This window comes from Mastigoproctus giganteus, chromosome 9 (genome assembly GCF_048544385.1).
Source record: "Mastigoproctus giganteus isolate SK-2022 chromosome 9, ASM4854438v1, whole genome shotgun sequence".
NCBI classification, from domain to species: Eukaryota; Metazoa; Arthropoda; class Arachnida; order Uropygi; family Thelyphonidae; genus Mastigoproctus; species Mastigoproctus giganteus.
In genome coordinates this window covers 113,946,671-113,974,466 of record NC_143583.1, presented here as the reverse complement: position 1 = coordinate 113,974,466, position 27,796 = coordinate 113,946,671, and the positions used below count along the sequence as shown (strand labels likewise).

At 39.6% G+C, this 27,796-nt stretch overlaps 1 protein-coding gene across 1 annotated transcript in view; it reads right to left on the bottom strand.

Annotated features, from left to right (window-relative positions):
- Positions 1-25,781, bottom strand: part of LOC150080655 (uncharacterized) — a 175,048-nt gene extending 149,267 nt beyond the window's left edge. The window contains exons 1-2 of the mRNA XM_090380774.1: positions 25,688-25,781; positions 3,408-3,465 (exon numbers count right to left, since the gene is read on the bottom strand). Of these exons, the coding sequence (XP_090236900.1) occupies positions 3,408-3,465; positions 25,688-25,781 (152 nt within the window). The remainder of the gene's footprint in view (positions 1-3,407; positions 3,466-25,687) is intronic.
- Between the last annotated feature and the right edge of the window lie 2,015 nt (positions 25,782-27,796).

The following is a 27,796-nucleotide window of genomic DNA, read 5'->3' as shown; positions in this document are numbered from 1 at the left end:
GTAGTGTTATATGTTGTGCCCATTGTTTATCCGGCTTATTGGCCGCCAGGCCCCTAATGGGACCAGACGTTGTCCATACCTCGCCACGTGGAGGCTAGCCGGGTGTTACCATTGAGTCAATTGTACTCTGGCAGGTCCTGCCACTTACTTTCCTGGGATTTTAGTGGCTAGGACCTAAAATAAAATTGGAACGACCGCGGTTGATTTAAATCACTTACATTAAAGCACTAATATTGGGTTGACGCTGAAAGCCTGTTTCTGAAGTGCCTAAAAGGTTGGGCGAAATTTTTTGGTGTATTTAAATTTGGACGTGTAGGGCTATACGCTGTGCAAGAAAAAGTGCTGGGAGGGGAGAATGAAGGCTGGTGGGTGAAATAGGAAGAAGAGGGTCGATAGGGTAGGTGACCCCCAATTTTTCAGTGAGGCATGCCCATGCCCCACCAGAGGGAAGAAATGGTGTGGCAGGGAAGAGAGGCGACAGCAAGCCGTCACCTCCCTCCCCTACCGGGTGTGGGAGTAAAAGAATTGCACTGCACAAGAGAGTGCAGAGCATAGAGCCAATATGGCTCCGTTGAGGCAGCAACTTGGAGTTTCTCTATCTTCGTTGGTCTTCTCTGTCATTGGTAGCCATATTTTTCCTCAGCTATGAACACTGGTCAGGTCCATTGTTGGTCTGTTAGCTATGGCTGTGGTTCTCTTCATCATGGGAAGATCCGCAGCTCCATGGGGTTATTCTTGCGATCGCTGGTTTTAGATGATTAGTAGTAAGCAGGTTCCTGGGCGAGGTTCTCCTTGAGTCCTCTCCACGCATGTTCTGTGTTTTTTTTTTTTTTTTTTTTACCTTCTGTAGATGGCTATCAATGTTTTACGCCTACCAAATAGTTTTTGGGCATATTCCTTTAGCTCCCTGTATTCCTCAAGTGAGTCCAATAGATGTGATTCCAAGTTCTTGGGGAGGTAGTGTATTGCAGTGATCAGTCTGCACCTGAGGTCCTCATAATGGGTGCAATCACACATAATGTGCTCCCAGCACTCAAGCTCCCCACAGGCACATCTCGGATGTGCCTGTGGAAAGGTTTGCAATATGACGCAACAATGAATCACAGGAAGCTGCTTGTTGTTGCATGTTGAGACATGTTCATACGTGCATAGTAGCCGCCGCGCCAAGTCGATGGGCTCAGTTATTCATTAGTAGTGAGAATGTAAAGTGCTTGCTTGTTATTTTTTGTTATTTGGTTTTTAGGAGCATTAGCAACTAAGGCCATATTGCTCCGGGATATGCGGTGGTCATTCCCTGACCTTTCCGCATCCTTCGTATTTGGTGGTGACGGGCTCGAACCCCGGTCTAATCAAGAAGCGTGTGCTACACACTGCTGCTGCTGCTCCTTCCCACCTGGCTACGGAGGCGCCTAAAGTGCTTGCGATGGCATCGTGGTCACGAAATGAGATAAGGACAGTTTTGCGGTATAATTTCGTGTGTGGTTTAACCATAGACCAGTGCTTAGAAGAAATGACTCTTGCACTAGATGATGATTGTCCACATCGTACAACGATATTCAGGTGGTATAGAGAATTCCAAAGGAGAAATTTCACTCTGGAGGATTCTGAGAGGCCGGGAAGGCCACGAACGTCAGTTACGGAGGAAAATGTTACTGCTGTGAGGAAAATGCTTGACGAAAACAGGCGAGTGACCTACCAACAGATAGAGGATACTTTGGGCCTAAATACACCAGCAATTCGTTCGATTCTGCAAGATCATTTGCACATGAAGAAACTTTGTTCTCTCTGGGTGCCGCATCAACTGACTGAAGAGCAGATGACACGACGTGTGACTTGGTGCCGGGAGATGTTAAAAAAGTTTGATAAGGGACAATCTCGGTATGTGAACAACATCGTGACAGGTGACGAGACTTGGCTGTACTATTACGATCTGCCGACCAAGGCTCAAAACAAAGTTTGGGTCTTTCATGATGACGACACACCCGTAATTGTCAGAAAATCCCGATCTGTAAAGAAGAAAATGATAGCTGTATTTTTCAAATCGAGTGGAATTGTGGAATGTGTCGTTTTGGACACGCAGAAGACAGTCACAGCTAAGTGGCATACTGAACAATGCCTGCCTAAAGTCATTGGATCTATGAAGAACCTGCGGCCAAAGTCAAGAATGGACACCTGGTACCTCCATCACGATAATGCCCAGCTCACCGTGCCAAAGCCTGCACCGAATATTTGACCATGACAGGACTGAAACTTCTCGAGCACCCTCCCTACAGTCCAGACCTTGCTCCCTGCAACTTTGCACTGTTCCCGCATGTGAAAATGAAGCTAAAAGGGAGGCGGTTTTCCAGTGATGAGGACCTTCTACGGGCTTGGGACAACGAGTGTGCTTTACTCCCTAGTGAAACTTGGCAGAACTGGTTTAAAGATTGGTTTCGGAGGATGGAGAGGTGTATTGAATGTAGAGGAAATTACTTTGAAAAAATTAAATAAACAAAGCTGTATTGCAAAACTTTCCTACTACCCTTTGTATGTATAAACACTGGGTTTTCTGAAAATAAAATTCAAAGTCTTACGTTTAAAACAACTTTATTCTTAATTTTACATAAATGTATAATAACTACTTATGATCAATTTTCTATACACAGAACAAATAATTTGACCAGTTCCAGGAGGGTACATTTCACAGAACCCCCCAGAACTGGTCTACAGACCTCAGTTTGGAAAACACTGCCCTGCACAATGTAACTGCATGGTCTTAGCCACTATACTTTGCCAGATCTGCATCCCTGCAATTATTTCCTGTTTGGAATTCCCAGACTGTCTACAGAAATAATCTATATACTACTGAAGAGCTGAAATCACAGCTGCTGTGTATGGCATCCTGAAACAATATTGGCTGCAATTACAATAAAAAAAATAAACTTCAACTGACTTGGATACAAATTCAAATTATTATATTAGGGCCACCCATAATCTCTTACATATACCCATATATGTATTATGACTATAAATTGCATTGTGGATTCTCTGGTCGATTTGCCTGTTTTGCTGGACGAAAAACCTTGCTATCTACACCTAAGACAGACTAACTCAGCCACGGAATGAAAAAAGCCCACTAAAGTTCCCCGCGTCATTGATGGGATTCGAACCCGGGCCTTTTCCACCCAGTGTGGGGAGGACGGTGATGATACCACTGTGCTACCCGCACAGACTGACTTGGATACAGAGGGATCACATATACTGAAAATGTTTTGCTTATAAAATATTGTCACATGTCCCATATAATCTGTGATACTAAATTCACTAATGCTAGAAAAATACTTCAAAAATTTAGGCATTCAAAACTTTTGCTTCCTTTCTTGATGAACCTGTATATATGTCGGAGAAAAACAAAATTCAGACATTACCTTGGCACTTTCAGTATTGCAGAACATACTGGAACAGATGATTTTGTAAAACTTTCATCTGAAAAAAAATAATAATAAATATATATATAACAATTTATAAAAATTATATCTCAATTTGTCTAAATTATTAGATTTAAGTGTATTCTGTAAAAATTCAGTGTCAGAGAATCCCATGCATGTCTTGTTCTTGCCACAAAAATAATCTGAAGTAGGTATATATATATTAATTTTATCTAAAAATTTTTAGATTCTTGCAGAAATTGTGAAGAAGGTGGGCATATTTTTATGTTTCTGCAGACTGTCCACACAAAGCAGACTCCGCCAAATGTGTAATTGCAAACACAGAAATAAGGATCACAACCAATATGTCCAAGACTCCAAATGCCCTGTGTATCTACGTGCAGTTGAATTAGCCAGTACGAAAGTCATCCATGAATAAAGAGTTTCCACCAGCTTGGGAGGTGGAATATGGCGTCTGCAGACAGATAATTTTGTATTTCCGCCCCAGGGCAGCAACCCTGATCTCACCCGCCACCAGTCTTGAGCGATGCCCATTTACCTGAAGGAATTTGATTCTGGGCCCTTGGTTCTGGCTTCTGCTGCAATTTGGTGTGTTGTTATATTCCACCTAACAAGCTGGTGGAAACTCTTTCAAAATCATGGGATATCCCATTACATCCAGAATGTTCTACACTATGGTAGTTTATCCATGGCTTGCTATTATCATCCTGAACAATCAGATTGTTACCACATCAATATCCAGCCTATGTACCCAGAACTCCTCTTGTATTCATGTTGCTATCCTAAGAACTATCCATCTACCTTGTTTCCCTCTACTGCCCACCAGCAGTTGATATTCAAGAAGCCCTAAACCTACTTGAGGACTTCCACAGGAGAATGGGACATGCCAACCTTGCCAGAACAGATTCTAATGCCAAATCCCACCTTTAGCACAGTAACCAAACTGATTCTAGTGGGCACCCTTCTTGAGGACTTCATTCTGGTCCACAACTGGATGGTACGCAATGAAGGTGGTAAATTGCTTCCCTATGCTTTCTCCAGCAGGCATGGGGAGTCCAACTTCGACCTCACTTTAACCTCATCCCTAGTTTCTAATCACATTGCAGAGTGGGATGTGCTTGCAGACATTTCTAACAGTGACTACCATGCCATCTCCTTCATTATCACAGCTGCAGCACCAAAGAACAATGGCAACAATCTGGAGGACCTTAGAAGATACTCAATCCAAAACATTAATTGGGCTAAATTTAGAGCATCTCTGAACCTTCACTTCAAAGCAACAGCTCCAAACCTTAACAACTAGTTTAGTTCTTCCCCCCCCCACTCTTTTCCTCTTGTATATTAATGACCACTTCCATTGACCAGAAATCCTATCCATAGTTTTGCTAGTGATAGCACATTACATTCCACTTTTCAGTTTGAGAAACCTTACCCTGCTCAATCAGCTTCAACTTCTCGAATATCCACTACCAATTCCTTAAATGCCGATCGGCACAAAAGGAGATATAGCTGTACACGTTGGCACTAATGATATTAAGAGTAGGGAAACTGGTGGAATTACTTAACAAGTACAGGTCACTGTTGAAAAAAAGCTGTGAATTAGGGTTGAATTTGAAAGTGTCTGCAATTCTGCCCAGACACAATAGGAGGGAGTGTATGATGAGAGCCTTGTCGATCAATTCAGCCCTGGAAAGAATGTGCAAGGCTCAAGGGATAGAACTTTTTTCAGCCTGGTCTGTACTTGTTAACAAGAGAGACTGCTTCTACAGGGATGGGATACACTTAAATAGAGAGTGCAAGAATATTTGCTGATGCTATCGAGGCAGTGTTAGGTGGTTCGGAAAACTGCTGGCTTAGGGGGATACAAGGATTAAAAGATTAACAGTAGCACTGGCAGAGGTGAAAGTGATTCTTGCACTGCTTCTATTGGAATGAGCAGCAGCCTGGAAAACAAGATGCAGAATATTTCAGAGCCTGCTGGGAGTCATTGTGATACAAGTAAACACATGAGTTCTGTTAGGGGCTAAGAATAGGAACAGGTGCATGTATACTTGCGTGTACACCAATGCTAGGAGTTGGGTAAATACCAGAAGGTGGGCATATAAACTGCATGGGATACATCAAGGCAGATGCTGGGATATCAGAGATGTGGTGTCACATAGATATAAGGCATGCAGAACTGGAATTTGAGGAGTACAATGCGTACAGAAAGGATAGACAGGACAGGAAGGGAGGAGGGGTTATGCTATTAGTTAAAAAAAACACATAAAATCCTAGGAAGTGCAGCCAGTCAACATCGCTGGACAGTGCAGTGTCGAGTCAGTTTGGTGTGACATAAGCATTGGGAGATCAAAATTGAGAGCAGGAGTGTGCTATAGGCCTAATGACTCTGATGAGTATAATAAGGAACTGTACAGGGAAATAGAGTGGGCCAGTAAATCAGAGAGTCTTATAATGGGGGATTTTAATTTCCCAGATATTGACTGGAATTTGTGGTTTGGTCACTCACACACTAGCAAGGCTTTTTTGTATTTATTGGATGATTGTTTTCTACATCAGCATGTTTGGGAGGCAACTAGAGGGAGTAATACTCTTGATCTGATTATTAGCAGTGATTCTTCATGCATCAAGAATCTGCAGATAAAGAAACCACTAGGTGACAATGATCACAGTGTGCTGAAGTGCAATTTACTCAAAGAGGTAACTACCATAAAGGGAAGGGTTTTTGCTTTCGTAAAAGACTATGATGGTCTGAGACAGTATTTAAATTCTATACAGTGGGACCAACTGATGATGTTACCAACAGCAAATTCAAAATGGGAAGATTCAAAGAACTTATCTTGGAAGCTACTATGCTTTACATACCAACTAAGAAATATCGTTCAAGGTTTAGGCCTAAATGGATGCCAGATGAAATAATGAGACATATGGCAGAGAAGAAAACTGCATGGGATACATATAAATTAATGGGTGACGTGGAAGCCTATGATAGATATAAGCTGGTCTGTAACCAAGTCACAAAGGAGATTAGGCAGGCAAAGGCAGATTATGAGAAATCCTTGGCAAAGGATACAAAGAAAAACAGAAAAGAGTTCTTTACCTATGTAAACTCTAGAAGGAAAGGGGTGAATCAGATTGCTCCACTGGATATTGATGGTTCAACAGTTGAGGATCCTGCTCAAGTGGCTAACAAATTAAACAAGTATTTTGCATCTACATTCACACATAAGGAGTTATTCAGGAAGGGGAATGCCAGAGGTGAAGTAAACTCTGGCAATGAGCTAGATGATTTGGTAATAATTCAGAGGAAAGTGGAGGAGAAATTGAGGATAAACATAAAAAAGGCACCCGAGGTGGATGGGAATCTATCCAGTTAATTAAAGGAGGCAGCAAACCCTTAGCCATAATTATGAGAGCTTCTTTGGACTCATGTGACCCCAATTCACAAAGGAGGATCAAAGGCTGACAAGTAATTATCGACCTGTGAGTTTAACTTCTGTTCCAGGAAAATTAATGGAGGCACAAGTAATTATAGACCTGTGAGTTTAACTTCTGTTCCAGGAAAATTAATGGAGGTACTGGTAAAGAAGCACAGCAGGATCATCTAGACAAGGCTTCAGTTATAGTTTGGACACAGCATGGTTTTGTTAAGGGAGTCTTGCTTGACCAATTTGATTGGATACTATGATGCAGTCACAAAAGAACTGGATGCAGGGAATAACTTCGATATTATATATTTGGATCTTAGAAAGGCTTTTGATACTGTTCCACATGGAAGACTGCTGCACAAATTGGAGCAATGTGGCATTGGAGGCAAATAGCTGCTATGGATAAAGGGATGGTCGAGGGGGAGATGACAGAGAGTGGTAATCAATGGACACTGCTCATCGTGGACTAATGTTATTAGTGAAGTTCTTCAGGGTTCAGTGTTGGGTCCATTGTGGTTTCTGTATTTATAAATGATATTGATGATGGTATATCAAGCTTAATGTCCAAGTTTGCAGATGGTACAACGGTTGGCAGGGTTGTTAAGTACACTACTGACGCCATGCTGCTGTAACAGGATCTGGAAAGGTTGAGCAGATGGGCTGAGAGGTGACAAATGAAGTTTAACATTGATAAATGTAAAGTACTACATATGGGAAACAGTAACCCCAGAGCAATGTATCAACTCTGTGGTACTACACTGACAGTGGTAGAGAATGAAAAGGACCTGGGGATAATTGTGCAGGCAGATATGATGTTCTCTGAGCAGTGCAGACAGGCTGCAAGAGTAGCTCATGGTGTCTTGTCAATGATATACAGGAATTTTTCTAGCAGGGATAAGGAGGTGATTATTCCCTTGTATAAGGCAATGGTCAGGCCATACCTTGAGTACTGTATATAGGTCTGGAAGCCTCATTTCAAGAAGGATGTAGAGCTGCTGGAACAAGTACAGAGAAGGGCAACAAGATTAGTAAATGGAACAAAGGATTGGCACCGGCAAGGTGCCAACCCTTTGTTCCATTTACTAATCTTGTTGCCCGGCGAGGTGTATAAAGCCTTGAATGTTTTGAGCATGCTCAATTCCGATGGGATTCTTCCTCTTGCTCAGAATAATCACCTGAGAGGGCATAAATTCAAATTGAGGAAAGACAGATGTGTGGAAATTTGCTTTTAACCAGTGGGTAGTTGGTTGGTGGAACAGACATCCATCCTTTGTTGTGGAAGTTGATAGGCTAAACAAATTTAAGACTCAGCTGGACAGGTATTTCAAATGAACGGAGGGGTGAAATGGGAGTGTTTTTTTTTTTTTTTTTTTTTTTTTTTTTGGCTGATGCTGCATAAGCTTGCTTTCTTGCATCATATGCCTCTACTAATGCTAATCTCCATGTAATTCTTCAGTGGGGCAAAGACAACTTAGTTGATTTCGATTCTTCTAAAACTCAGTCCTGTCTTATATCTCGAAAAAAGGATCCTTCTACTCCTATGCTTATCTTTGGTGACAATCCAATTTCTAGGCAAGACGATATATCTTTTTTTGGGGGTTAACCCTGACTTCTAATCTCTCTTGGCACAAGCACATTACATATATTGCTTCCTCTGCATCTAAAAAACTTGGTTTTCTATTTTGCTCTCTTCATTACTTTTCTTCCAAATAGCTGTTCATTCTTTACAAATCACAAATCCGCCTACCATGGAATATTGTTCCCACATCTGGGGTGTTGCCGCCAAAACCTCTCTCGGGCTTCTAGATTCCATTCAGAAGAGGGCAGTTAGGTTAATTAATGACTCATCTCTAACAGTCTCTCCATTCTCTGTCTCACAGACTTACTGTTTCTGCTGCATGCCTTTTCTACAGATACTTCCATGGGCACTGTTGTTCTGAATTGGCTTCTATAATTCCCGCTCTCTTTCAAAACTGAATAAGCTGCCAAACGAAAGAAAGTCCACACTCCTCGTACTCTTTGGTGGACACAGGAACTTACCGATCTCAGAAAACAAAAGCATGTGGCAGTGAGAGCCTTTCAACTGTGCAGGCAGTGGCTGATCCTGACGTTAATGCTCTCAGGAAGAGTACAAGGACAAGCAAAAATTCTACCATAGAGCCATCACAGAGAACAGATTAGAGAACAAGGTCTTGAAGCCAAGGGATGGTTTACCAAGCTGGGAATACTGATCCCTGGGGGTTCATATACAAGATCTGTAGGAACAAAATTATCTGCCCAAATATATACAACACAGTGCAATATCAAAACAGTAAGAAACATATGACTGTCACTCAACAGTTGAGAAAATCATTAAACACATCTTTCCCGAAGATGATCCCAATCTTGACAATATGCATCAAACTCTAATTCGAGCAGACAATGGCACTTATGAAAGTACCCTGGACGTTGGTTTGGTTGGTTTTTTTTAGGAGCATTAGCAACTAAGGCCATATTGCTCCGGGATATGCGGTGGTCATTCCCTGACCTTTCTGCATCCTCCGTATTTGGTGGTGACGGGCTCGAACCCCGGTCTAATCAAGAAGCGTGTGCTGCACACTGCTGCTCCTTCCCACCTGGCTACGGAGGCGCCTCCCTGGACGTTGATCTTCTCACTGCTGTTGAACTTGGTGCTGCAGTGGCCAAGTTGAATCCTAAAAAGTGTCCAGGCCTTGACCTGGTATAAAATGCTGTTTGGTTTTTTGGTTTTTTTTTTTTTTAGGAGCATTAGCAACTAAGGCCATATTGCTCCGGGGATATGCGGTGGTGGTCATTTTTTGACCTTTCCGCATCCTCCGTATTTAGTGGTGACGGGCTCGAACCCCGGTCTAATCAAGAAGTATGTGCTACGCACTGCGCTCCTTCCCACCTGGCTACGGAGGCGCCTGGTATAAAATGCAATCATCACCAAATTTCATGAGCTCTACCCTAATATTTTGTTAAATCTTTACAACAAGTGCCTCTTGGAAGGCATATTCCCCAATTTCTGGAAGCACGCACTGCTTAAAATTATTCAAAAACCAGGAAAACCTAATACCGACCCAAGAGCATACTGCCCAATCTCTCTGTTAGCCAACCTGGGAAAGCTGTTTGAAAGAATGATTTGTCCCAGGATCCAAACTATCCTAAACTCACAAAACCTTTCATCCAACTCGCAGTATGGATTCAAGAAAGAATCCTCCGCAGAAGATGCCATTGCAGCCCTTGTAAAACACTGCACACATTCCTCATAGCAGTCTATGAGATGGCCATCTTGGTAGGAGAGTGCCCTCAGGTCCCTTGGACTGGCAAACTGCAATCAATATCTTTACAAAGTCATAAGATCAATTCAGGTCACTGCCCAACATCTGTCATATTCAAAATTTATAAACAGAAATTGCCCACAGGGGTCAGTGCTAGGACCACTCCTTTGGAACTCCATACTTGACCAGTGGCTCACCAAAAGCTTTGACAACTGCGTCAATTTTGCCTATACAGATGACTTGGTTATTTGCATTGGGAAGGTCCAGAAGAACCCTTGAGGACCAAGCAAAGATTGTCTTGGATGACCTGGTAAGCTGGACAATAGAACAAATAAATTAAAAATATCAAACAAAAAACAAAGCTAATGATCTTCAAAAACAGGTTGGATTTCTACAGACTTCCTGTGAATAAGTACTTTAGGGTGCTCATTCACAGGAAGCAAAATTCCATATGTGGCACAAACTAAACACCTTGGCACGATATTGGATGACAGGCTCAGTTTCCCACCACATGTGAACAGTTTAGCAAACAAAACCAAAGCCTTCACTGCAGCCATCATCACGGATCTCCCGTTCAGACTGCGGACTCACCAGAAGAACCCTATCTCTACTATTAAGTTGTTCTTATCAATTGCCTCCTATGCTGCTGGGATCTGGTTCCATAGGGTCACTAACAGCAACAAAATCCGGGCCAAACTCCTTTCTATAGAAAGAACCATGCTGCTTGTGACACACCGAGTACCAAGAACAACTTCAACTAATGTACTGCATGTTGTATCGGGGGGGGCCTTCCCTTGGACTTATATATAGCTTATAGAGGCCACATCTACAAACACAAAAAAGGCCTACCAACCTCACTCCTTGGAATAGATTGCAATCCTGCTACAAATATCAAACAGGAAAAAATAAACCTATGGAATAAACTCTCCCTTTGGCAGATTAGATGGGATGAAAATCCCACTTTAGAAGTCACCAGACTTTTAATCCTGGATGTCATCTTTGCCATGCATAAGACACATTGTAATTGGTTCTACCCATCTATGAGCATGTCCTACATCCTAACAGGACACGGTGTTAAAGCAAAACTTCCAATTCAGACTGGAGACAAATCCTCATTGCTCCTGTGGGGAAGAGGAATCCTGGAACCACATCCTATTGTCCTTCCCAACTACGAAAAACACACTTAAAAATAAGGTTCAGAACAATCGCCTTAATTGAAAATGAGACCAACTTTCAAGCCCTTCTAATCTTCACCAACGACATTGTCAGCAAAAGAATGCAGTTTGCTTCACCACACTGGATAATTCAACAAACTCTTACTGAGCTGTTCCCTGTCTTACTGAGCTGTTACCAGCCATCCTGAACTTGGAATTCTTTTGATCTCTGAGGTTTTTCAGAGATGTCAACCACTGGTGTTTTTTTTTTTTTTAAATTATTTTATTTATTATTATTATTTTTTTATTATTATTATTTTTTTTTTTTCTTATGCTGGTACTGAGTACGGGATTGCTGGCATCCACTGGTATTGCACAACATCCAGTGGCTGAGCAGTTGCTCAGGTGTTGGCTGCTCACAATTTTGGGCCCTGTTTACACAGATTCTGTAATCAAAACAGAAACAATTTGCAGAGATTGACCCAGATCCTGGAGCCGCTACGAACAGGCCACATACATACACAAATGACATTGAGTGTGCATACATGTATTTCTTTTACTTTTGAGTCTTTGCTCCATTTCCTGCTGGAGTTTCTTACGCAGGTTCGAATGATTGTAAATAGTGTTTCTGTTTATGTATTTTTGTATTTATGTAAATAAATAAATAAAAAATACACAATGTATACATCTTTGCCTTCTCCACTATTTTTATAATTACAAGTTGCACTTTTTTTGCAGTTGGAGTTCTTTGAAAAATCATTACTCATTTGGGTGCATAGTTTTTTAAATCCCAAACACTGTGGCATATTTCTGAAATATGATAGAGATTCCCTTTTCCTTTGCTGTTATTATTAAAGAAACATATTGATCCGGCACTTAAATGGACCCCAACCTCAATTTTTTCTATGTGCCTTTAGATGATATTGATATTCAGTTTGCTGACTGTGTAAATATACATTGCAATAACAATTTTTTTTGCTGACTGCTATAACAATTAAATATACAGTTTTATCCTGTGTTTAACTTAATTTTATTAGCCTGTCACATTTTTATTTTTTATTTAATTTTTTTTATCTTTTATTTATTGTATCAGGCATTCCCTGCTAAAACCTGGCATCCCGTGTAAATTACAATATCTATTATAATTTACACTATTTGGTGTATTTATTAAAATTATTATGAGTATACATATTTGTTGTAACTGCATTATTTTATTATTACAGGCAGCTATATTTATGATGCCAGTTCGCAATTGGCCATGAACTTTTCATGGAAGCCTACAAGCTCAAACCCACAACCTCCTTACTTAGGACCAAACAAAATAATATCTGAATGGCAGCCCAGCTGCAGAAATATTTATAAACAGTTCACATCATTTTTACATTTATCCTGTGCTGGTATCCATTAAAACATAATACACACTTCAGAAGCACTGATAAGTTTGGATTTTTTTTTTTTTTTGTTCAATAAATAGTTCGATTTGCTTGGGTTAGAGTAGACAAAATCACCCACCCACTATGCAAGTGAGTACCTTATTTAAATTAAAAATTTAAAAAAAAGAAAAAATTATAATTATAATAAATTAATGTTACAGAGAAATGCACTGCATTAACTAGCGGTAAAAACAAAAAATATCTAGAGAAAAACTTCCTGAACTATAAACATTTTAATATTGTATCAGGCATTCCCTGCTAAAACCTGGCATCCCGTGTAAATTACAATATCTATTATAATTTACACTATTTGGTGTATTTATTAAAATTATTATGAGTATACATATTTGTTGTAACTGCATTATTTTATTATTACAGGCAGCTATATTTATGATGCCAGTTCGCAATTGGCCATGAACTTTTCATGGAAGCCTACAAGCTCAAACCCACAACCTCCTTACTTAGGACCAAACAAAATAATATCTGAATGGCAGCCCAGCTGCAGAAATATTTATAAACAGTTCACATCATTTTTACATTTATCCTGTGCTGGTATCCATTAAAACATAATACACACTTCAGAAGCACTGATAAGTTTGGATTTTTTTTTTTTTTTTTTTTTTGTTCAATAAATAGTTCGATTTGCTTGGGTTAGAGTAGACAAAATCACCCACCCACTATGCAAGTGAGTACCTTATTTAAATTAAAAATTTAAAAAAAAAGAAAAAATTATAATTATAATAAATTAATGTTACAGAGAAATGCACTGCATTAACTAGCGGTAAAAACAAAAAATATCTGGAGAAAAACTTCCTGAACTATAAACATTTTAACCCATAGCCGGGGACACATGGATAACAAGTGTCCAGCACAATTTCAGCAATATTATGATGGTCATCTACTTGGTTCAGATAACTGAAACTCCCACTAGCTGCCAAAAAGTGTTTTCTTTGATTTCTCCATTGAAAATCCAGAAATCTTTTAATTATCATGCAAACAGGAAAAATGCAAAATCATGCTAAGCCTAATTATATACATGAGTTAAGACTTAAGTGGCATCTTTTGCATAAAATTACTGAAGTCCACCGGATTTATGATACTTGGCAGTGCTTCCAATATTACACTCTCTGGCTTTGTCACAATCCTCTAAGTATCTGGCAGGTACACAATGGTTGAAGTATAGGCAGCAGCTTCAACTTATTTCCGGGGCTTCCATGTTATTAACAAGTGCAGGTTTTTTGATTTGCAACTCACTTGCCAACAGACCTAAAGCATGGCAGAAAGGATTTTACTTACAAAAATAAAAATGTAGATTTTTCTTAGTTGTCTGCATAAGAGATTGAAATTAAAAAAAAAAAAAAAAAAAATTGAATTATTTCTTGCTGATTTTAAAATTGCACACTGGTAGGGTCACTGAGATCCAGAACAGTTAAGAGATTTAACAATCCTTTGTGCAACCAACTGTGTTAAGATGAGATGGTTTTCCACCCCACATTTCACACTAGCAAAGCTACCTTAAAAGCCAAACTGACCAAGCAGCTAAGATTGCAAGGTGTTTAATGAGCATGGTGGATGGGGGGGGGGGGGGTTGGCAAATATCATGGAGGGCCCAGAATTTGTACTTTCACTATTGTCATCATTACAGAGTCTGATATTAGCATTTTAAAGACCTTTTTGAGTCAGGCAGACTGGAATCAAATGCTTCCGGGTACAAGTTTAAAGCCTTGAATGGACTGAGTATGTTAAGCTAAATGTTAATGGCATTTTATCTCTTGCTGAGACTACACACATGAGGGGGCATAAATTCAAGTTGAGGAAAGATGGTTGCAGGATAGATGTGCGGAAGTTTGCCAGCCAGCAGGTGGTTGATTCTTGGAACAGGCTTCTGTTGTGGAAGTGGATAGTTTGAATCAATTCAAGGAAAAACTAGACAAATTCTTGGAGGGTATGAATGGGTGAAGTGTGGAGATTTTTTTTTTTTTTTGGCTGATGCTATATAAGCTTTCTTTTTTGCATCATTTACCACTACTAATTACTAGACTTGGGATTATATGCAATTCATGTGCATATGCAAATTCATATTGTGACCATTGTAGTCATTAGACAAATGCAAATATTACAAGCAATACTGCATATTCCTTAACTTGATCATTTTTTAAAATGTTGATCTTGGAACTATGTAACAAGTCACAGTATTGCGATTAAATCACCACAGAATAATACATCAGTGAGTGTGGGAAAATTTCTCAAATCTGCATGGGAAAAGTTTTAATATTATTTTGCTGTTCGTTCTCATGCTATCCCCTACATCAGATGAAACATTTTCGTTAAACATGCCAAAAATTAAATCTGTTACAAAACTTCATATGAAATCATGCATTGCCAATTATCGAAAAGATTTTATTATGAATGGCATTGTGTTCTTTGTTTGCAAAAATAATGTTCCATGCAAGAAAAAATTCCAGAGAGACCAACATGTGAAAACAGCATCACCCATTAGGGCCAAGCAAAGGTAAAGCAAGGAAAAATTTCCAGAGCAGTCATTTTTAACTAAGCCATGTACTTCAAAAGAAGAGAAAAGTGGTTTTTCAAAGGATTTGTGTCTCGCCCTGGTAGGCAGCAATATCCTTTTCAATACGTTAAACATAAACAATCAAGTCTTCAAGCAATTTTTGAAAAAAATATTGCATAAATAAAAATATTCCAGACAAATCTGCCTTGAGAAAGAAAAAACTATTTATGATGACATTATTTGCAAAATTCATCAAGATATTAGAGAAAACTTCAACTGGATGTCCATCAACGAAATGACAAATGTTTGTGACCACTATGCTGCACATTTTATATGTGGAAAATTAGACTCAGAACCATCGCATCCATATTTATTTGCTTGTAAGGCCCTTGAAAAGGTGAATTACTGTAGCAAGATTTTATTAAAAGTCACTTCTGCATTACAAATTTTCCATCCAAAATCTAATCCATGTTACTTGCTTAGCCCGTGGCTTACAAGCCATGGGCTAAGCAAGTAACATGGATCAGATTTTGGACAGAAAATGAATGAGTAATAGGTTGGCAAAAGCAACTGAGGAGAATTTTGGTGATATTAACAAACTTATTTCTAGAATAAAAAGATTTTGGCAAAAGCATGTTCAAGAATATCCTACCTACTCTTCCTCTCCCACCTGATCCTGTTCTCAAAAGATGGGGTGCCTCCGTAGCCAGGTGGGCAGGAGCAGCAGTACGTAGCACACGCTTCTTGATTAGACCAGGGTTCAAGCCCGTGACCACCAAATATAGAAGATGCAGAAAGGTCAGGGAATGACCACCGCATATACCTGGAGCAATATGGCCTTAGTTGCTAATGCTCCTAAAAACCAAATAACAACAACTCAAAAGATGGAGAACTTGGTTACAAGTGGCACTGTTTTTTACTAAAAATTTTGATTCTATAAAAGAATTTGCCAATTCCTTGGATAGTGTGTATGCATTCAACAGCTATTGGTCATGCTAAGACAATGATGACAGGACATCCGACATCCGTCCTTCTGAGGAAGGACGGATGTCGGATAGATGTGCGGAAATTTGCCTTTAGCCAGCGGGCAGTTGGTTTGTGGAATAGACTCCCATCGCTTGTTGTTGAAGTTGATAGCCTAAATAAATTTAAGGCTCAGCTGGACAGGTATTTCGAACGAACGGAGGGGTGAAATGGGAGTAGTGGTTGTTTTTTTTTTTTTTTTTTTTTTTGGCTGATGCTGAATAAGCTTGCTTTCTTGCATCATATGCCTCTACTAATGCTAATGCTAATGCCTTCTGATTCTTTGGCTAGAAAACATTTGTTCATCCAGACTCATTTCAGCTGGTTACCTAGTTGTATAACCAAACTTGAAATACAGGGACTTTCTTTGAGCAGTGCAATTGGAGAGATGGAAAAAGTTGAATTGTAAATTAACTTAGCCAGAAGGCACAGAAGAAGAAATAGATAATACAATAATGTTTTAGAGAGGAACTCAGAAGAGTCACTTCCATAGAAGTAGAAAGGCCATTCTCTGTGTATAAAATGATCTTGAATGATATACAACACATACTTACAATGGACCACTTTGAGAAATATACTATTATGTATTGTAACAAAATTTATTCCAGGCGTGAGTTTGAAAGGGAAAATTTTTAAAAAAGGTGTGGTTCCATTAATTGTAATAAATGAGTAATAAACATAAAAAAATGTAGTGCTAATTGGAATGCATATTTCACCTGTGTTTTAGTGCATATAATCCAATATCTACTAATTACAAAAGCACACACCTGCAGGCATGTATAAAACGTTTTTCTCTATTACACGGATTGGCACACTATAACAAAGAGAGTAAAAAAAAAAATGCAATACAACTGTTCAAATTGTGATGGAGAAGGAAACTAGCTGTCCCAGTCATGAGATTTTGTCCTTGTATAGTGCCAAAAACAATAGGAATTCATCAACGAAGTCTATTTCTAAGTCGGACTAATGCTGTGGCTTTGGATCGAATTTCTTCTTTTCACATAGCTTTATCTATAAGAAAACTGAAGGTAGCATACACTGTACTGTATGCAGCACGTCGTTTTCATTTCTGTGAGTAGTATGTCTGCAATACATTAAAAAAATTTAATTCGAAATGTATCTTTTGCACTTATTTCTTCTGGTACCAATTCCTCTGGTGTTTCATCAAACGGTTTCTTTTCCACTTTCGGTCTTCATATTGTCTGTAATCATAATTTGGAACGAATTCTTTTGCCACTTTTTCAAAATCACCAAATTTGTCTTCGTCTTGAACATCAATCAAATAATCCAGAAGAATATCATATAATTTCACAATTACGCATAATTAAATTCCAGGTTCTTGAATTGCTTTATTCGCTCTATGTTTTTTAGAAGATCTTCCCAAATGATAGTCATTAATGCTACTTCTAACCTGTTCAGTTTATTTATCAAAGCTTTTGCTTCATGAACTGGCCTATACAAAAGTATATAATTTAGCAACTATAAAGATAGGGTCATGCAATTAAACGATGAATAGACGCAATTTGGCCTCAGTTGCCCTTGTGTCTTTAAACTCAATAACAACAACAACAGCTTCATGAACCACTGTCGGTTTTTGTTCCTCACATTCTGAGTTACCAACGAGTTCTGCACGAATTTTACTGTATTGTTTTTTTTTCAGTGATCTTGCAGCATCGTAACGTGATGACCATCTTGTGTCTGATAGATTTTTGATCGAGATTGTATTCTCCATCGTACTCAATTTAGAACAACCATCTTTGTGGTGAGGCTGCAAAGAATGGTAGAGCAACTGTAAAATGCCAAAAAAATTAACGGCAGCCAAACAGCTTTCTGTGGATGTCGTGATCTTTACTAAATTAAGACTGTGTGAAGCACATGGAATTCATAGTGCTAGTTTGTTGACTTCCCTGAATCTGGCTTGGACTCCAGAATACATCCCACTCATATTAGCAGCGTTGTCATATGACTGAGATCTGTAATTTGCTACATCTATTCCATGTTGATCAAGAACGGATGCTACCGTGTCAAAAAGATATTTTGCATGATGCTTTTCAATGGAAACAAACATCAAGAAATGCTCATGTACTTCACCATCTTTTGATACATAGCAAATAATGACCGACAGTTGATCTGTGTGACTTATATTGGGAGATGAAGCTATGCTGATGCCGTAATATTTGGCTTCTTTAATTTCAGATGTGATGTGTGCCAACACTTTTGACCCTAATACATTGATAAATTCTTCATATGTGGTTGAAGACAGGTACGAAACATTTCCACTTCCTGGATTTCCATATGCGCTTTTATAAAAGGATCAAACTCAGATGGAAGATCAATAGACCTGAGGAAGTTGCCATTGGTAGAAATCATTGTGTTGCTCATTATCACCACCTTTCTGCCAAAACTTTTACTACCACAACTACTCTTCTTAAAACTTCAGTCCAGTATTTAATTGCTTTTTCCTTCTCGATTTGCAATTTTGTGTCAATCTGGGTAGACTTTTGGAACTGCAACATATTAGATATAGAAGTGAAATTCTCTTTTGATTTTACATGTGTTGTGATTCTTGCATTTGCATTTCTCCAGTCGTTGAATCGAGTTTAAAACTGATTACATATCTCATTAAATAACATACACACATAACAATACAATTTTCCAGTAGATTCTGTGAATATTAGCTAGTCTCTTTTTTAACGACATTGCCATTTCCCATTAAAACAATTCTTTTCTGGATTATATCTTACTTTTTTGCCAAAAATTTTAGATGTTGATTTCAAATTGCACTCTAAATTCTGAGACAGCACATTTTGGGCAACATGATGAATGAAATCAGCATTTATTTTCCATTTAGCTGGATCAGTACTGAAATCTGATAGTGAAAAAGTAACAGATGCTTTTTGGGTATTTGTCATTAACAGGCTCTGATTCACTTTTATTTGCAATTACATCAGTTGTCTACGGAATCTACCTGGTCTGATTCTAATTCTATATCAACTTGACCTTTATTTGTTCCTTTGTTGGTAGGTCTAGAGGTAGGCCTATGAATGCCATCACTGAAATCTTCAGATTGAGAAAGAGTAGGCTTATCGCAGGACTGGTTTGGAACATTTATTATGTATTTCAGCATTGAATTTTTCATTTTATCCAAAGCTTTTTCTTTTTCTTCTTTCATAACCACATTCGTGTTTTTGCATATATCCATCAGACATTTTAAATCACATTAAACACAGTTAACAGAAATTATTGTGGAATCAGAACACAGGAGTATTGCTACAAAAAACAGTACCGGAACACTCGAAAAAAAAATAGTACCCGAACGCTCGTTCTCCAAAAGACTATATGATAATGCCACATCGACTGTACAGTAAATGAATCAGACTTCCAACTCACGGTTCAAAGAACAACCAGTTCTAGCGTTCAGCTCATGGCGAAAATACAGCATCCACACACATCACAGTATATCTCACTCGTTGGATCTCTTTATAGTAGTAGTAGTGGCATTGATGCAAGAAAGCAAGTGTATGAGCTTATGCAGCATCACAAAAAAATAAAATAAAATCACACCATTCCCTCCAAATGCCTGTCCAGTTCCTCCTTAAATTTATTCAACCTATCAACTTCCACAACGACAGATGGAAGTTTGTTCCAGCAATTAACCACCCACTGGCTAAAGGCAAATTTCCACACGTCTTTTCTTAATTTGAATTAATGCCCCCTTAGGTTCGTAATCTGAACAAGTGGAAGGATCCCATCAGAATTCAGCGTGCTCAACCCATTCAAGGCCTTATACACCTCACTCAGATCACCGCACAGGTGCCTAGTCTCCAGCCACTGCAATTTGCAGAACTCAAGCCTCTCTTGGTAAGAGGATCCCTTCATTCCCCTCACCAATCTTGTTGCCCTTCTCTGTTGTTGTTGTATGTTTTACGGCGCAACAGCAGCTATAGGCCATTATGCGCCAAACAATGGTAGGAGGCAAAAGGCTTTATAAAAAGTGAGATATGTGCATTATGTGAGATTTAAGCATTATATTTTGTCATAGCATTTTATCCTTTTTAGGAAAGTGAAAACTGCATTAATGTCAGATCTGTCGTCTAATATTTGTTGCAAAGTAGGTGTGATTTGGGCTGCATAGTTTGATAAGAAGGTGGTTTGCCGTACTCCATTATAGAGAGGGCAGTCAACAATGATGTGCTGGACTGTGATTTGAGCATGGCAGTTCGGACAAGAAGGCGGGTCTTAGGAAGGACATACGTCCTATTCGTAATCTTGCAAGTGTGACTTCTTCCTTTCGGTTCGAGCGGAAACTAGATGGCCAAGACTGGAGTTTCAGTTTAATCCGAAGGAGTTTGTTGCCTTCTTGGTTTTGCCAGATGGTTTGCCAGTAAATCATACTTCGCTTTGTTATAAGACTTTTATAATCGGTGAAAGGAATTTTGAAAGAGTCATCAATTGGTTGCAGAGTAGATTTGGCTGCATGGTCAGCACTCTCATAGCCAGGTATGCCAACATGGCTAGCGACCCAACAAAATTTTATTACTTTCGTGTTCTTAGCTAGATGAGTCAGCAAGTTTTGAATATTACCAAGTAGGTAGTTATGATGCTTTCTTGGCTGCTGTAAAGCGAGAGCCCTTCTCTGTACACGCTCAAGCAAATTTACATCCTTCCTAAAATGAGGCCTCCAGACCTGTACGCAGTACTCAAGACATGGCCTGACCATTGCCTTATACAGAGGGACAATCATCTCCTTTTCCCTGCTAGCAAAATTCCTATATTGACAAAACCCCATGACCTGCTTTGGCAGCCTGACTGCATTGCTCAGAAAACTTCATATCTGACTGCACAATTACTCCCAGGTATTTTTCATTTTCTACCACCTTAAGTGTAGTACCACACAGTTGATACGTTTCTCTGGGGTTACTTCTACCCACAGGCAGTACTTTGCATTTGTCAAGGTTAAATTTCAGTCGCCACTTCTTAGCCCACTGCCCCAAATTTTCTAGATCCTGTTGCAGTAGCACACTGCCATTACTGTCATTAACAACCCTGCCAACCTTTGTGTCATCTGAAAACTTCAACACTAAGCCTGATATGCCTTCATCAATATCATTGATAAATATACAAAACAACAGAGGACCCAACACCGAACCTGTGGGACTCCACTAATAACATTAGTCCTCGAAGAGCAGCACCCATTGATTACCACTCAACCATCCTTTTATCCATTGTAGCAACTTACCCTTAATACCATTCTGCTCCAATTTGTACAATAGTCTTACACGTGCAACAGTGTCAAAAGCTTTCCTGAAATCCAAATATATGATATCAAATTGTTTTTTGCATCCAGTTCCTTTGTAACCACATCATAATATCCTATCAAATTTGTCAGACAAGACTTTCGCTTAACAAGCCATGCTTTGTCTGAATTATTGCAGCAGTCTTGTCTAGATGATCCTACAATGCACCTTTAACTAGTGACTCCATTATTTTACTTGGAACAGAAGTTAAACTAACTGGTCTGTAATTACTCGTTTCACCCTTCGATCCCCCTTTGTGAACTGGGGATACATTTGCACATCTCCAGACCATGGGGGCCTCCCCTGAGTCCAAGGATGCTCTCATAATTATGGCTAAGGGTTTGCTTAGTTGCTTTGCTGCCTCCTTTAATATAACTGGATAGATCCCATCCACCCCAGGTGCCTTTCTAATGTTTAACTTCAACAATTTCTCCTCCACTTTGCTCTCAGTTATTAAAAAATCATTAAGCACCCTGCTACAATTTGATAACCTTCTGCCATTTTCAAAACTTAATAACTCCTCATGCGTGAGTGTAGATGTAAAATACTTATTCAGTTTGTTTGCTATCTGAGCAGGATCATCAACAGTCGAACCATCGATATCAAGTGGACTTTTAGAGTTTATATAAGTAAAGAAATCCTTGCTGTTTTTCTTAGCATCCTTTGCCAAAGATTTCTCATAATCTGCCATCGCCTGCCTAACCTCCTTTGTGACCTGATTACAGACAAGCTTATATCTGCCATAGGCTTCTGAGTCGCTTGATAATTTATATGCACCCAGTGCATTTTTCTTCTCTGTCACGAGTCTCATTAGTTCATTTGATAACCATTTAGGCCTAAACCTTGAGCTATACCTATATCTAACCTAAACCTATATCTTTAAGTAAATCCCACATCAATACACTGTGATTAATGCCACCTAGTGGTTCCTTTATGTGCAAATTTTTAATACAAGAATGATCACTGCTGATAACCAGATCAAGAGTATTACCCTCTCTGGTTGCCTCTCGAACATGTTGCTGCAGAAAACAATCATCCAATAAATCCACAAAAGTCTTACTAGTGTGTGAGTGACCAACCCACAAGTTCCAGTCAATATCTGGAAAGTTAAAACCCCCCCATTATAAGACATTCTGATTTACTAGTCCACTGTATTTCTCTGTACAATTATTCATTGTACACATTCAAGTCATTAGGCCTATAACACACTCCTACTCTTATTTTTGCTTTTGCAGTGCTTATGTCACATCAAACTGACTCAACAGTGAACTGTTCATCTATATCAACTGGATGCACTTCTTTTGATTTTGTTTTTCTTAATTAACAGCATGACACCTCCTCCCTTCCTATCCTGTCTGTACACATTGTACTCCCCAAATTCCAATTCTGCATTCCTAATATCAGTGGGACACCACGTCTCTGATATCCCAACAATATCTGCCTTTGATGTCTTGACCCACACTTCAAATTCATTTACTATACTTCTAGCATTGGTATACATGCACCTATTCTTAGTTACCCTGACACATCCCATATACCCACCTATTTCACGATGACTGCCATCAGTCCCTGAAATCCCCAGCACCCCCCACTCTAGGTCGCTACTTATTCTAATAGAAGTTGTGCAAGAATCGCCTTCACCTCTGCCTGCAGCTATTTTGAACCTTTTAGTCTGAATTCCCCCCCAAGCCAGCAGTTTTCCAACCCACCTAACACTGCCTCGATAGCATCAGCAAATATTCTTGCACCCTTTCTATTTAAGTGTATCCCATCCCCGTAGAAGCAGTCTCTCCTGTTAACAAGCACAGACCACACTGAAAAAATTCTACTCCTTGAGCCTTGCACATCGCCTCCAGGGCCAAATTGATTGACAAGGCTCTCACATGTACTCCCTCCCATCGTGTCTGGGCAGAATTGCAGACACTTTCAAATTTAACCCTAACTCACGATTTTTTTGCAACATTGACCTGTACTTGTTAAGTAAATCTGCAGATCTACTCTTAATGTCACTGGTGCCAACGTGTACAACAATATCACCTTTTGTGCCCTTAAAAGATTATATATGCTTTACAACATCAACTTTTGCCCCGGTCCTGTTCCATCTATCCTTTTTACACAATATATTCCCATCTCGGTGACAATAGAGTCACCAGCAATAACTAGTTCCTTTGGGACCAGAGCATTCTGCCTTGGAGATTGCCGCTGTGTTGCCCGATTCCCAGGAGTGAGCTCTGGCATTGAGTTGGGCAGTTGAGAGCTTGACAGGCCCCTCATATTAATTTCTTCGAGGGCATCTATCCTACACCTCAAGCTCTCAGACTCCCAGTAGAACACTGAGTTGATGCCTAATTTCTAGACACTCTCTGCACCTGGCGCACACACCCAAAGACATCCTCCTTGGCTAGATCATGTTCTGTTCCAGAGAGTTTGGAAATATTTCACAAGTTGCACATTTTTTTAGGCTGTGATACGTTGGTGAATCGCCTCCCTCAGTTCTCCCCCGTGTCACAGCACTCCTACCACTTTGTGCCTGTTGCTTTGCTGCTCTAGTCTGGGGCATGATATTTTAAATTAATAACATCAATAAATGTAATTAATTAATTGTCAATACTACGTTATCTAACAGAATCCTTAATGCAGTGATGCGTATTACACTATATAATTGATGCGTATTACGCTATATATATTATTATTATCTAACACATTGTACTTCAGAAAGAAACGTTCAAGTTACGTTGCAAAATTTATATTTTTGTTTTTAAATAAATTTTTAAAGGAATCTATTAATTTTAAAGATTACTATTAATATATATTTTTAGTAGCAATGGGTGAAATAGATATTTCTCCCTTCCCTTTGATTATGCCATTGTTTCATAATATTAGGTGTATAAATTTAATGATTTTCTATTATGACATTTAGAAAAAAGTACCGGAACGACGTCCTGGTGCGTTCCAGCCCAAATACACCACTGGATCAGAATATGAAAAACTGAAAATACAGCTCACCAGTCTTCTTTTAAAATTCACACTATTTTCTTAAAATGTCACACCATAAACTTATTCCACTATTTACTACCACTCTCTTTATATATAACTCACATGTACAGATTTGTGGGTACAACTGTTTTTAACAGGCGAATGCACATTTAACTTTCTACAAAACAAGTCAGTTTAACAAAGTAAGCATGAAACAACAGTCATACACATTTATACACTTTCATACGTGCATGCATTGATCCACTGCTCATACTTTCATTACATCAAAAGATGTAATTCGCAGCCAGTGTGTTAATACAGTATAATTTATTATAAGAAATATTTTACTCCTCTTTTCCCACTTTTCAGAATAAAAAGTGTCTAGGGCCTACAAACATTAAAATCCGGCCCTGGACTTGGTTCTTTAAATTTAGGAAAAAGAGGGCCTAAAGATGTTGTTCGGGTCCAGAGGCAATCCAAACTAAAGGCTATTGAACCTCATGATCAAAGTAATGTATTTTTTACACTGCTACATGATGATGATGATTTTAGAATCCTTGCAACACTGCTCTAGTATACACCCCCCCCACTTTGGAAATCCCAGGCTAGACGTCCGTCTCAAATCACATACTTACTCTTAGTTAATTGCCCTAAGCACAATACCACAAACTTAACGAGGATTACATTTTCTTGTGCACAGGGTGGTATCGATTATGCAACATGCCCAGGGGCACACATCTGGTGAGTATAGGCTTGGCACACTCAGGATCCGGAGCTGAATATCATCAAGCTTCTCTTTCTTGATGATTGATTGATTGATTGATTGATTCATTCCTTCCTTCCTCTCCCTCTCTCAGGGTAACTCGGGAATTTTTTTTGGCTGGTGCAGCATAAGCCTCAGGCTTCCTTGCACCATATGGCTACTAATAATAATAATGGCCAAGTATGACAATCTGCGCTAAGCAATGACCAAATCAATGATCACACATTATTAAGACTTCAGATACCACAATGTTAAATTCGATCTAAATATCTAATTTAAATTTCCTAATTTAATTTTCATTATCATTTCGGAAATACAAAGCCGTTAATTCAATCTTCCAAATAAAAATCAATAATTAAGTATATAAAACGTTTCAAAATTTGAAAAATTACCGAAATAAAGATCTGATGACACGTCTTCTGAAACACAATTAAAATCAACATATTGTGGACAATTAAATTCATAACGTGGATCCATATTACTCATCTTTAGTAAGAATCATAACGAATGAAACCCAACACACGTTTCAATAAAATGCCAATTTAACTTTCAAATTTCCGCCTAAAGAAACCTGTGGGAGAGAAAAAAAAATCAGACAAAAAAAATGAAATTGATATATATATATATATATATATATATATATATATATATATATATATAGAAATAAAAATAAAGCGTAATTCAGGAGGAACAGTAAATATTTTGGGAGGTTATGGTATCGATTACTGTGAGTAAAAAAGTTCATTTAAACATATGTCCAATTCTCAATGGATAAGGAGATACAGTTGTTTGAAACTGGCGCGCACAAAGCCATTATGAGCGGTATTAAAAAACGATAAATGACTTATTGTTTGTATTTATTGACTTTTAGAATAATACAAAACATAAATAATTGACAGTTTTTTTACAGTTCACATTAAATGTTCGAATATCCCACCACCAACCTCAATGCACTTTGCAACTCTTGAGTTAATATGACGTATTGTTCTGAGGCGGCAAAGCAACTAAGCAAACCCTTAGCCATAATTATGAGAACATCCTTGGACTCGGGGGAGGGATCCCCACAGACTGGATATGTACAAATGTATCTCCAATTCACAAAGGGGAATCGAAGGGTGACACGAGTAATTACAGACCAGTTAGTTTAACTTCTGTTCCGGGTAAAATAATGGAGTCACTGGTAAAAGATGCATTGCAGGATTATCTAGACAGGACAGCAGCAATGGTTCGGACACAGCGTGGATTTGTTGAGGGAAAGTCTTGTCTGACAGATTTGATAGGATAATGTGGCGTGGTTGCGGGGGGGGGGGGCTGGATGCAGGGAGTAGTTTTGATGTTGTGTATTTGGATTTCGGGAAGGCTTTTTGGCGCTGTTGCGCGTGGGGGACTGTTGTACAAATTGGAGCAAAATTGTATTAAGGGTAAGTTGCTGGGATGGTTGGATGGGAGAGGGCAGAGGGTGATGGTTGGTGAGTGCTGCTCTTCGTGGACTGGTATTGTTGGTGGAGTCCCACAGGGTTCTGTTTTGAGTCCACTGTTGTTTTGTGTGTTTGTCGGTGGTATTGATGCGGATATATCGGGCTTGGTGTCGGGGTTTGCGAATGATGCGGGGGCTGGCGGGGTTGTTGGTGACAGTGGTGGCAGTATGCTGCTGCGGCGGGATCTGGATGATTTGGGCGGATGGGCTGGGAGGTAGCAATTGAGGTTTGACCTTGACGGGTGCGAAGTGCTGCATATGGGTGTAAGTAGCCCCGGAGAAGCGTACCAGCTGTGTGGTGCTGCACTTAAGGTGGTGGAGAATGAGAGGGACCTGGGAGTGGTTGTTCAGTCAGGTGTGGGGTTTACTGAGCGGTGCGGACGGGCTGCCAGGGCGGGTCGTGGGGTTTTGTGGATGATGTATAGAAATTTTGCTGGCGGGGAGGAGGAGGTGATTGTCCCTCTGTGTGGGGCAATGGTCGGGCCGCGCCTTAAGTGCTGCGTTCAGGTCTGGAGGCCTCATTTTTGGAGGGATGTGGATTTCCTTGAGCGTGGGCAAGGGGGTGGCGGGGTTGGTGGAGGGAATGAAGGGATCGTCTTTCCAGGGGAGGCTTGGGTTCTGCGGGTTGCAGTGGCTGGAGGCTGGGCACCTGCGTTGTGGTCTGGTTGAGGTGTGTGGGTCCTTGGGTGGGTTGAGCAGGCTGGATTCTGATGGGATCCTTCCACTTTGAATTACGAACCTGAGGGGGCATAGATTCAAGTTGGGAGGGACAGATGTGGAGTGGATGTGGGGAGGTTTGCCCTTGGCCGGTGGGTGGTTGGTTGCTGGGGCAGGCTTCCATCTGTCATTGTGGGGGTTGATGGGTTGAATGGGGAGGAGCTGGACAGGCATTTGGAGGAAATGGTGTGATTTTTTTTTTTTTTTTTTTTTTTTGGCTGATGCTGCATAAGCTCATACACTTGCTTTCTTGCTTCACATGCCACCACTACTACTACTACATGCTTTTCAGAAGGTCGTCTTAGCG